The sequence below is a fragment of the Lepisma saccharinum genome, chromosome 24 (genome assembly GCF_977018435.1).
Source record: "Lepisma saccharinum chromosome 24, izLepSacc3.1, whole genome shotgun sequence".
Taxonomy (NCBI): domain Eukaryota; kingdom Metazoa; phylum Arthropoda; class Insecta; order Zygentoma; family Lepismatidae; genus Lepisma; species Lepisma saccharinum.
This window is the reverse complement of record NC_139252.1, coordinates 61824267-61836859: the sequence shown is the minus strand read 5'-3', so window position 1 is coordinate 61836859 and position 12593 is coordinate 61824267. Positions and strand designations below refer to the sequence as shown.

At 38.9% G+C, this 12593-nt stretch overlaps 1 protein-coding gene across 4 annotated transcripts in view; it reads left to right on the top strand.

The window, feature by feature from the left end:
* Positions 1-12593, top strand: part of LOC145978209 (uncharacterized) — a 101096-nt gene that overhangs the window by 78124 nt on the left and 10379 nt on the right. For 3 of the 4 annotated variants that reach the window (XM_083110658.1, XM_083110655.1, XM_083110659.1), the window contains exons 8-10: positions 1690-1834; positions 6620-6810; positions 9465-9653. In XM_083110658.1, coding sequence (XP_082966784.1) covers positions 1690-1834; positions 6620-6810; positions 9465-9653 — 525 coding nt within the window. Of the gene's footprint in view, positions 1-1689; positions 1835-6619; positions 6811-9464; positions 9666-12593 lie in introns of all 4 variants that reach the window. The other variant, XM_083110656.1, reaches the window with a different exon arrangement.

Sequence of the window (12593 nt, the reverse complement as noted above, 5' to 3'; positions counted from 1 at the left end):
AGAATGCTAGAAAGTTAGTTAGTTAGTTATAGATATATGGATGGGTAAAATTATTGATAATTTTACTGATAAACCAATATGCCAATATCTACTGATACTATGTCAGTACCGTACAATTGGATCCATCCATACAATTACCGTATTTCTTCAAATCCAAGGTGGCCATTTTTTTTTCTTTTGGGTTTTGGATGTTGAAAACTTATGTGCACCTTAAATTCAATGGCATCTTAAATTCAAGTATATATGTACAGGGTCCGGCAGAATGAATAGTAGGATATAAAAAGGATAGAACGTCTAAACAAATCGAATAATTTATTGAAACACACATTGAAAACAAAGAATAATAGATGCCATTACATACCATATATGCCATTTTAATTGGTTTTGAAAATAACGCCCGACAGATGGTCGCCATCACGTTCAGCGCATTCTTCCAGGCGGCGAACAAAAGCTCGCATCACCCGCTCCAGCATGTCCAATGGGATCACCTCCACAGCTGTACGTATCCTTGCCTTCAGTTCAGCCACGGTATGAGAACGTGTAGCGTACACTTGACTTTTCAGGTAGCCCCACAAGAAGAAGTCAGGGGCAATGAAATCGGGCGACCGTGATGGCCAATGAATGTCCCCAAATCGGGAAATCAATCGACGAGGAAAATGGAGCCGCAAGACAGTCATGGACCGGCGGGCCATGTGGGCTGTTGCCCCGTCCTGTTGGAACCATATGTCTCTGGTCACCCTTGGAAGGAGGACGTCATGTAACATTTGGACATAGCGATCGCTATTAACCGTTACCACACGTCCATGATGATCCTCAAAAAAATATGGACCGATGATGCCAAACGATGCCACACCGCACCGCACCGTCACACGTTCACTGTGCAGGGGTTGCTCATGCAGCCAACGAGGATTAAATAGCGCCCAGTATCTGTAATTCTGTTTATTGACACCACCGTGCAGATCAAAATGAGCCTCATCCGACATCAGTATGTTGTTTCGCATCTGCGGCTCGGCTGCTAAAAGTTCCAAGCAACGGAACGCAAAGGTTCGTTGGGCACGTTTATCTTGTTTGGTTAGTTTCTGTGTGACCTGCATTTTGTAGGGGTGGAAGTGGAGGTCTTCATGGATGATGCGCCGCAGGGAACGATCTGACATTCCTAGCGCCAAGGCATGTCTGGCAGCAGAACGCCAATGACTTCGGATCAGTGCTTGACGGGCCTCCTCCACTCGCACCTGGGTCCGTTGTCTTTTTGGTCGCCCCGGGCTTTTCTTTTTTGCACACGATGCAGTAGTCCTGAATTGTTGCGCCCACCGTACAATCGTCCTATGATCCGGGACGTTCTGATGTCGGCCCACATGGAAATGGCGACGAAAGAGCCGCTGCACGGTGATTGGAGACTCGTTATTTTTTAAATACGCCTCAACGGCGAATGCTCGATGTTCTGAACTCCACAAGGCCATACTTACAAATGGCAGTTCTTCCTCAATGCAGCGCGCACACACGTCGTTGCGAAGGCGCAACAGCGACGCCGTACTACGTGACTCAAATCAGGCTATTCATTCCGCCGGACCCTGTATAACATACCACAGAATTAGTGTAATATAGAATGGAATATTTGCCAATATCAAGTTTTTCCATCCATGTTTTACCAAAATACCGGTACTGATAAAAATTAGTTCTGTATCTTAGGTGAAATCAGAGTTCGAAGGACTCGTGAGGCTGACGATGGGAATCTTGAGCCCTGAGGAGCAGCAGTCACTCGATGAACTGAGGCAATACATCATAGAAGACGAAGGATCCTGGGCTCTGGGGGATAATTTTCTCAATTTCATTGGTGAGTACTTTTAGAATGTCAAATGTGGAATGATGATTAGTAATTGTATCATATTGTGAAAAGTGTAGGCTGACCTTAATATTTTGACCCCAAAGGTCCTGAAAAATCGGGTAGGCCTAAATTTAAAATTATCGTTATTATTAACATATTATTTATTAGGTATGGGTTATATAAATATTACTTCATAAAATATAAATGAAATATGATCTCCAATAGTCAAAAGGTATTAACTACAGAGTGTCCGAAAAGTCACGCAACCCGGTGTTTACGACCGTATAACGGAATAGTGAAACGGAATGAGTAGAAACGCTTTCTGCCAAGAGAATGCCCTGTATATTGGGAAAGTTTAGAGAGACAAACATATGTAAGAACATGCATGTTTTAATAACAAATAAGCAAAGTGTTGCCAAAGGCGGAAAAAAAATATTTACAAATCGTGTATATTGATGCACAGAACTCACTGAGGTAAATTATTGCAACATTTCACAATACCAACGAACAATTTGGATGGCAATCTAATGAATTTGACAGAAAAAGAACTTTGACGAAGTTTCAAAAACATTGCAGAAGGGAATAAATGGGCTGTTCCAAAAATCGATGTTTTCACAATATTACGAGGGAAACTGCCAACACTGTTTTGTTGTCACGTGTCACTAACAGACGTGTTTCACCTCAGGCTATCACACTAAGGCACTTTTAACGACAAAGGAGAAAGTTGGTTATTCTCGAACATATGCAATAAATTACATACACCTTGCAACCCTGAAATGTGGTTTCAATTGGATAGGTATGTCAACAGCCAAAATTCCAGGCATTGGTCGACAGAAAACCCACATCAGTTACATGAACTACCCTTGCACTCTCCGAAAATCGGTGTGTGGTGTGGAATATCGCGACGCCGTATTGTGGGACCGTTATTCTTTGAGACAACAGTGGATACTGCTGTGTACGGGGATCTCATAATGCAATTCGTTGCTCTCCTGGAAGAAGACGAACGTGATGTTTGGCTACAACAAGATGGAGCAACTTGCCATACATCTAATCACGTATGCTGAGATAATTTTTTGGTGATCATCTAATATCCAAGGATTTATGGCCCAGTCGCTCGCCCGATTTAACATCTGGAGATTTTTTTCTGTTGGGTTACTTAAAGGGGAAAGTATACCAAACGGGACCCAGAACATTGGAGGAGCTGAAACGAAACATTACACAGGAAATTAATAATATCGGTGCTGCAACCCTCAGGAAGGTATCTGAGAACATGATCAAGCGAACCAACTTATGTATCCAAGAAAATGGTGGACACTTCAAACGTTTGCTTTAATTTGTAGCGATACCCACATTTCAGGGTTGCAAGGTGTATGTAATTTATTGCATATGTTCGAGAATAAGCAACTTTCTCCTTTGTCGTTAAAAGTGCCTTAGTGTGATAGCCTGAGGTGAAAAACGTCTGTTAGTGACACGTGACAACAACAGTGTTGCCAGTTTCCCTCGTAATATTGTGAAAACATCGATTTTTGGAACAGCCCATTTATTCCCTTCTGCAATGTTTTTGAAACTTCGTCAAAGTTCTTTTTCTGTCAAATTCATTAGATGGCCATCCAAATTGTTCGTTGGTATTGTGAAATGTTGCAATAATTTACCTCAGTGAGTTCTGTGCATCAATATACACGATTTGTAAATATTTTTTTTCCGCCTTTGGCAACACTTTGCTTATTTGTTATTAAAACATGCATGTTCTTACATATGTTTGTCTCTCTAAATTTTCCCAATATACAGGGCATTCTCTTGGCAGAAAGCGTTTCTTCTCATTCCGTTTCGCTATTCCGTTATACGGTCGTAAACACCGGGTTGCGTGACTTTTCGGACACTCTGTATTATAATCTCGATCTGGTCCATTCTGAGCAATCTTTGAAGTTAGTCCATCAACACTTGCAAAGAAGAGAGAGAAAAGAGAGAGAGAAAGATATCTCTCTCTTTCTCTCTCTCTCTCTCTCTCTCTCTAAGAGAGAGAAAGGGAGATAAATGAGATGTTTCCCCCTCCGCTTTCCCGTCTCTCTCTACTCCGGTAGAGAAATTAAGTTGATAAATGTCAGTATTTGTCTTTTGAGTTTGTGTCAAGATGCAGGAATTTAAATTCTTGTTGTATTGAAACTCTACAAGCTTATGCACTGCTCTGCAAATTACGGAACACACACAAAACAATACAACCCGCAACACAAGATAACGTAAACATTAAACTGCTGTCTGCTCGAACGTTTTCTATGACAATGGAACATTTTGATTGATATGAAGTGCTCAAAACTCAGTCCGGCTGATTTGCCACGGTGTTGCCATGATGCAAGTTTAAAAATTCCATCAAAATTTCTTTTTTAACCAGAAATGTCTCTCAAATTTAGACTTGATTTTAAAGTTAACTTCTAGACTTTTATAAAATGGCACAAATAGTGGTAATTTAAAAATATCGATGGGATGACCGGGACATGCCTCTAAAACGGGACATATGATCACCATAGAAAAGTGGTCACTTTGTATTGTTGTATATGTGGGAGTTTGTTTTTGTTTCTTTTTTTTCTTTATGCTAGTTACAACATTGAGAATTAATGATGAAGGGGGAAATGGATGAACAGAATCACAAACTGGCCCAGATTTGCATATGTGGAAGCCTGGTGCTAACAACATCCCTATGTACAATTTCAGTTAAGATTTGAAGGCCAAGTTGTGTCAGATCCTTAGTTATTTTTTTACCACGTTTGAGACATCTCATCTTTTTATTTTATGTCCCTTTTCAAACCATTTTTTGCTGAGTGAAAGCCCAGCCCCCCCCTCCAAATCTGGGCTTGACCTCTCATGATTTGAAACTGGAGCCTTTGGTAGAGAGATTGAGTCATACGTCAGTGCACCAGCATCTGAAGCTGCTTGTGGGTGGAAGACGTGGCAATTCTTATCATAGGAGATATATTTGGAAAGAAGGGTTACAGCACGTATATGCCGAAAGGTGATGGTTTAGCATGTAGGTTGGCAACACTGGCTTTGACCTTCATCCTTCCGTTTTCATCTCGCGGCCGTTCGTCATTGTTACCCGGAGTCTAGTTTGAGTAACATGTACGGACAGTGGCTGCGCCGGTTCAGAATTCCGCCAAATGTGAAGTGCGCTCGGTCATACATTTTCTCCATGCAAAAGGCGAGTGCCCAGCAGATATCCACAAAGCAATTGTTCCCATGTATGGAAACATTATGAGTCGCCAACCTGTAACGAAGTGGTGCTGTGAATTCACTGCAGGCCGGACCAATGTTCATGACAAACACACGAGCGGCAGGCCGTCCGTGGTGACGGATGAACTTCTCTAAGGATTCAAGTGGGAGGTTTTGGTGGTTGGGGCTACACTTGCATTATTTAAACCCTACAACTTTGGACCACCCGCCATACAGCCTGGACCTTGCACCCAGCGACTTCCACTTGTTTCCACTTTAAGAAACAATCTTGCAGATCAACACTTCTAGGATGATGAAGAGATCAAAAACAAAAGTTGAACTGTGGTTCCATCAGCAGGCAGCAGAATTCTATGACTGTGGAATACAGAATCTAGTATCTAGACTTAACAATTGTTTGGACAATGCCGGAAATTATGTGGAAAAATGACTCATGTAACACTAATAATCTGCAGTAGACGTGTTGTCAAATACATTTAGTGGCCCCCGTGCTACGACACCAGGGGTCCTGGGTTCGAATCCCGGCCTGGGCATGGATGTTTGTGAGTGTCCATCAATTTCATCATGTCATCATTCATCCCCATCTTTGCAAATCAGCCAAAAGTGGCACAAAAAGCGAAGTAAAATAAATCGAATCAATCAATCAGTCAAATACATTTTTTTGGAATGAATACTAGCCATTGTAACCTTTCTTTCTGGACACGTCTTGCATATGAATCTGGAGTGTAGTAGCTAAGTAATACAATATACAGGAAACTTTGTATTACATTGTTCAACTTCCAACATATGCAACCATGATATGACTTTTGTAATTGCATAATAAGCCACCATGATCAATTACGAAACCCAGTGAGAGGGATAATTCTCAAAAGTCTTCTGCCCAGTTGTATAATATTTAGGTTAGGGATAGCATTTTGTGCTTTAAACCCAAGATCCTTAGTTTAGATTTTGAGTAAGACGTGGATCCACATATTCATTATTATTATTATGATTAACTTTGTCATATACTGGCTAACATTGTATGCCAGACCTCAAATATGTGATCAAGCTTCTGTCATTTGTTTCCTCAGTCACTGATATCATAATGGCTGCATTTGTATGAGTTGTGAAACTTTTGTTGCCAAGCCTGTTATTGTTTCTTGTTCAGATGTTATGAAGCTAAATAAAGAGCTCGGGTAAAATATGGTAACATTTTGGTAATGACTGAATTACAGAGTAAAAATAGTCATCGTTCAGTTTGCGCATGTAATTGCCATGTCATGAAATATGCATTGAACTCATTGAATGCTTCTGAAATTGGTAAATACAGCACAAAAACAATTTATCTACAGTATAGCTTTGAATAACCTTTCTGCTTAATGAACTCAACAATGACCATAATGTCACATTTTCTATGTTCTTACTTTCCCTTCATGTCTAACAATGTATGGCAAAAGTGACAAGGATGGGATACAAGTAAAAGTGTGTTGCAAGAAACTGCAGTAAATTTATGTTCTCTGTATTCCATTGTAGGATTTGGAAACTCTTAATAAACGCACAAACATGTAAAATGAGTAATTTTGTGTTTCCTAGGTCGTCTCCTACACGACAAGTCCCTGAAACCAGACATCCGTGTTAAAACGTTGAATGTTCTGGCAGCGGCTGCACTGAAGGATGACGTCATCTTGCTCCTGCACCAGGATCGAAGGGAGCATGTAATCATGAACTACGCGCACGATGTCGATAGGCTGCCGGTGGAGGAGCAGGAACCTCTGGCCCTATTTGTAAGTTTCTTAAGGTTTGCTATTGGCCTAGAATAAAAATTATATTTTTATACTGAATATTTAGTAATTAATAGGGTGGTGAATATTAATTGGTACTTTAACGGTATCCACCCGTGTATCGGCTTAGTAAAAATTCCAATAATTTATATATCCAGTATTTCTGTAAATATGCCATACGTTAGTGATTTTTTTTTCCATTTTGTTATTATTTGTATAAATATAAGTAAAGTAAACTGTCTGAATAGGACATTTCTTTTTCATACCAGTGGAATCTCGATTTTATGTTTTTCAGAAGGGCAAAGCTGAAAAAAAAACTTAAAATCTGTGAAAATTTCATAACGTTTTTGTAATACTGGAACCATCAAGGTTGACGGAATAATGTGGAAAAATGTAAAATGTAGGAACATAAAATCGGAAATACACAATATACAGTGGAACCTCGATGTTTTTAAGGGGAACAAGAACTTAAAATGCGGGAAAATGTAAAATCCTGGACATTTTTGTATAAGTTTGTTCTATTGGAAACATGAAAATTGAGTGTGTAATGTGGGAAAATGTAAAATTGCTGTTCCACTGTATTGAGATGAATAAGCCAATCAAGTTCTTTTTGGAAATTTGTCTTTTTGTTTCAGATTGATTAAATACCAAAAATTTCATATTTACTTCATGCATAATTTCATGCAACATGCCACTGTAGTGCTAGTATGTAATCATTGAAACATTGTCGAACACTGTATATTGGTACAGTCCCATGCGAATTAATCGGAACAAGATATTTTTATGCATGCTAGAGTCTCAAACTTGACTATGGTTTCCTGATGATGAATCTATGAAAAATCGTGCAATACAAATTATATAACAGAAAGAAGAACATATTAGCTATTAAGAAATATTACGAATATGTAATTTATCGTTTCTGAACAGTGTAATTGATGAATTAGGGTATAAGTACAAAAAATACGTAATGTGTGTAGTTATTGTCTTATTTCAATTAATTCACATGGGACTGTAGACCTCATTTCTGATTGGCCTACTTTATTTGAAATATTTTCTCAACGTTCATACATTTATTAGTGGGCGAATTCACACACACGTACAGTCCTGTGCGAATTAACTGAAATACACACTTTGTGTATTTTTTGTACTTATACCCTAATTCATCAGTTACACTATTCAGAAACAATAAATTACATATTCGTAATATATCTTAATAGCTAATATGTTCTTCTTTCTGTTATATAATTTGTATTACACGATTTGTCATAGATTCATCATCATGAAACTATAGTCAAGTCTGAGACTCTAGCATGCATAAAAATATCTTGTTCCGATTAATTCGCATGGGACTGTAACATCATGGATTGCACATTACTTTTTAGTAGATAAAAATATACTGAAACACACTAACCATTAACAACAACAGGAAGACACAACACTAAATGTCCACTTCTTGCTTTTGTTGTCAAGGATATAAAAAGCCGGTTCTCTCCTTTATCCCCTTTCATCTTCTTTACCCCCCCTTCCCTCCCTCCTCCAAAACATCTATGAGAGGTGGTGCAAATATTTGACCCTCCTTTGGTGCTGCATTTTATTATGTGTCTGCTAGACAGCAATGCATAGAACAGTGCTGGCCATAAGTCTGGAACAAATGGCATATACAACATGTTTCCCAGATGCTGGATTGGGAGAAGATACCCTGTGAAATGGTCAGCATGGTCACCAGATCTCAGCCCCATGGCCTTCGTCATGTGGGGAATTTCTAAATCTGAGGTTTATGGTATGAAAATCAGGTAAAAGATAACTTCTGAGATTTTTGCTCTGAATCCTCACGTTTTGAAGAGAACTCAAGGAAACTTGTTGAAACATTTGAGGAATTGTGTTGAGACTGGTTGTGAACACACAGGGCACATTTTGCATTAGGGAAATGTGCTTTTCGTCAGTTCTGCCATTTGTACTACACCTTGTATATAATAATAAGCATTCTTAAAAAAAATATATATTTAAAAAATACTAAACTTATTTTACTTACGATTAGTGAGTATGTACTATTTCCAAACAACGTTTCAGGAATCAACTGTTCCCTTCATCAGGTTCTTTCTTGACTAGCGAGATCGCTTCATAGCCACCTCAAATTGAATTAAAAACAAGGAAAAGGGATATAGGAATGACTATGGTAGAAAAGGAATTCTAAAAATTTGCCCAATCCTGTTAAAAGACACATGCCAATTATTAACTTTTCAAGTCAAAATGTTCTTTTAAGATTGACTTTTTAATTCATGTGGTTTTACGAAAGGATGGTAGTGGGAATGAAAGTTTTAACAGGATTGGGCAAATTTTTAGAATTCCTTTTCTACCATAGTCATTCCTATATCCTTTTTCCTTGTTTTTAATTCAATTTGAGGTGGCTATGAAGCTATCTTGCTAGTCAAGAAAGAACCTGATGACGGAAACAGTTGATTCCTGAAACGTTGTTTGGAAATAGTACATACTCACTAAACGTAAGTAAAAGTTTAGTATGTTTAAAATATATTTTTTTAAATATTTTCTAAGAATGCTTATTATTCTGTAATTGTGAGTAATTTGCACACCCACAAGAAACCTTGTATATGCACCAAATTGTCTTTCTAATTTTCTTTTGCATTTTCACTTTGCAGATCTGCAACTTGTTTGAAAATCTCAGCAGCTCCGAGTGGCTGCTGTACATCTCGGAGTGGCAGTTCTGCAACGCAACGATCAGCAACATAAGGGTAACGACGAAAGTGGCAGTACATTCCTTGCTGTCGGACAGGCCCGTGCTCCAGGAGCGAGGATCGGCCATCGTGTACAATCTCGCTTGCAAGGAGGTAAAAACAGTGGTCTGTATCTCGGGGGATCTCTTGCACTCAAAGCTGGCTCACCAGTGGCATGTCCAGAGTGCTTCTCTGTCCGGGCACTTGCCTAGCTTGCCATGAGACATTTTTTCCAGTAGACTAGCAGTTTTCCTACTCAAGCATGGTGGCCTTGGTTTACTTTGGAATTTGCGTTAACATTCACAGACCCATTTCATCCTAAGATTCTTTGGTGTGAAAGTACTCATTTTTAATCTATTTCCGTAGGATATTTGTGCCGTGAGTCTGCAACAAACAGGCTGATTATTATTGGGGTGGGCTTCCTCTTTTATTTGATAAATACAGTAAAACCTCGTTAATCCAGACTCCGATGAGCCGGACTTCTCATAATCCGGACAGGCAACAACAACAACAACAACAACAACAAAAAAAAAAAAAGCAGAATGCAAGGTTTTAAATGTGGCTAGAAGTCAACAATCGCATTCGTCATATTGCTCCGTAACGGAGTCCATTGTATTGCTTCACATTTTACTATACTGTATAGTGTACTTAGTCCTATGCCCTTTAAATACACCATAATAAACGTGTTTTGTTGCTATAAACAGAGTTTTAATGCACTTTCTACTGTTCTTTTAGGTTATTTCAGTTAATCCGGACTTTCGTTAAACAGGTCAACTTATCCCCCCCCCATTAGTCTGGATTAATGAGGTTTTACTGTATTATGTGATATCTATAGTCTTCTGATCGTTACACGTAGGCAGTTGTGGAAATAGAGGCCCCACACGTTCACAATTTCAGCTTTTGTGGAGTTGATTCAATTCAGTTATTCTTTATTGAAGGGCGAGGTTCAGCCTACAGCTGTTCTGCTACCTAACCCCAGCACTGTGCTGTGGCTGCCTTTATGCCCTCAGAGTTGGCCCCAGGTATCATTAGAATCTGGGTGAACACCAGAGCTGCATTATGCAGGGACATGCTCGGAAAAATTTGCATGTGATATCACCCGTCTTGGTAACTCAACCCAAGTGTCCCACGTGGCAGCCAGATGTCCTAGCAAGTACCACATTTGAGATATCTCAAATGTACCAAAGTGGCTCTACTACGTATATATTAGGATGACGACATATTAATAGGTGTGCAGTCAATATCAGTTTATTGGTAATATTGGTGATAGTTTTATAACCCGTGGCAAAAAAGCCTGTGAGGGCAAGGGCCGTCGGCCAGCTTCACACCCACCTCACTCATTCGGAGGTCATCCAATCAGTTACTGGGTAGCACGTGGTCAGCACAACAAACCCCCAATTGTTGTTCTACGTTTCCATGACCGGATTATGCTACTCATTTGTAACTCCTCAATTTTCTCACGATGGATTTGTGGCCAACGGTCCCGTACCCATGCCGAAATCTCAGGAGAAAAGTTGTTATGCTTCCCCCAGGAGACTCGAACCTGCATACATCCCGTATCCGGAGCCCAAAGCACAATGCCTTAAATTGCATGGCCACGGTGTGGGACTTATGATAGTTTTACCACTGTGATATTTCTATAAATATCCTGTAATACAGTTCAAAATTCTTCTACTTTTAAAATATTTTAACGAATATAAAGTATAATCATGCACCTTGATTTTGTTAAAGGGAAAACTACAGATTCTTGTTCTGAAGCCCATTACAGTTGCTTGCCTTCATACATTAATTAGGCAGACGACATACTTTTATGCACAGATAGGCTAATCGGGAACTTGGCTGACAGTTTAAAGTGGATTCAAATCATATTGAATGCGGGAACCATGGATTACAAGACCTATGCCATCTGGGAGGCTTGTATCAGAGGAATATCATTTATTGATTTTGAGTAGATTTTAAAAATATACTGTATCAATATCAAGAAAAATTTCATCTTAGCCCATCCATAAAGCACATATTATTGTTAATGTGCAGTTCAACTCCTTTATTTCAAATATTTTTTTACTTGAAAAACGGTAATGCTGATTTAAAAGTTTACCAATAAAGAGATTGTACCAGTCAAATATTAAATGACAAATTCTCATAATTTGAATGATATAATCAATTCACTTATGAATTAGTAATACTTCAATTATAATATGCATGTTACCTCTTCTTTAGAAAAAAAGGAATTGAATATTTGAAAGTTGATTTATTTGAAAATAGAATAAGTGAAAGAGGGAAGAATGTAGTGCATATATCTTCATGCTCTGGCCACCTTCACCCCCTAAGATTGTCCCCAGGTGATGAGAGACTAAATGAGCTACTTATGGGATGTCATTAACAGAAAAATTCCCACCGAAAATCATCCAACCCAAGATAAAAAAATTACATCATAAATTTGAATAAAAGTGCTAACACACCCCATTTCCTTGACACATCATTATCACAACATTGAAACAAATGTTAAAATGTGAGGAAGTAAAGTCAAAGGCTAAGACTTCATGATAAATAAATAAGGTCGGCCCCCGTGGTGGAGTGAGTGGTTAGCACATCGCATTACGATGCCAGGGGTCCTGGTCATGGATGTTTGTGAATATCCATTCATCATTTTCATCATGTCATCACTCATCCCATCTTCGCAAATTAGCCAAAAGCGGCACAAAAAGCGAAGTAAAATAAAGCAAATCAATCAATCAATTCATGATACATAAAGACTCCACGAATTCCATTTTGTGCCAGCTGTAGGTGTAAATAAATAAAAATAGAGAAAACATACACCTCACTAAAAGTTTGGAATATTGTTGTGTTAGACTACAGGTAATAGACACGGCCTTTGAATGCAACCACACATGGTATCTGTCTGGTGGACGTTGTCGTCTTTTCACAGACAAATGCCACCGTGCTTATCACCTATTGCCGAGCAGTGATATTCCGAACTTGTTTTACCTAATATAACAATATTCCAAACTTTTTGTGAGAAGTGTGTACATTTTGATTTATGGGCTAATATAA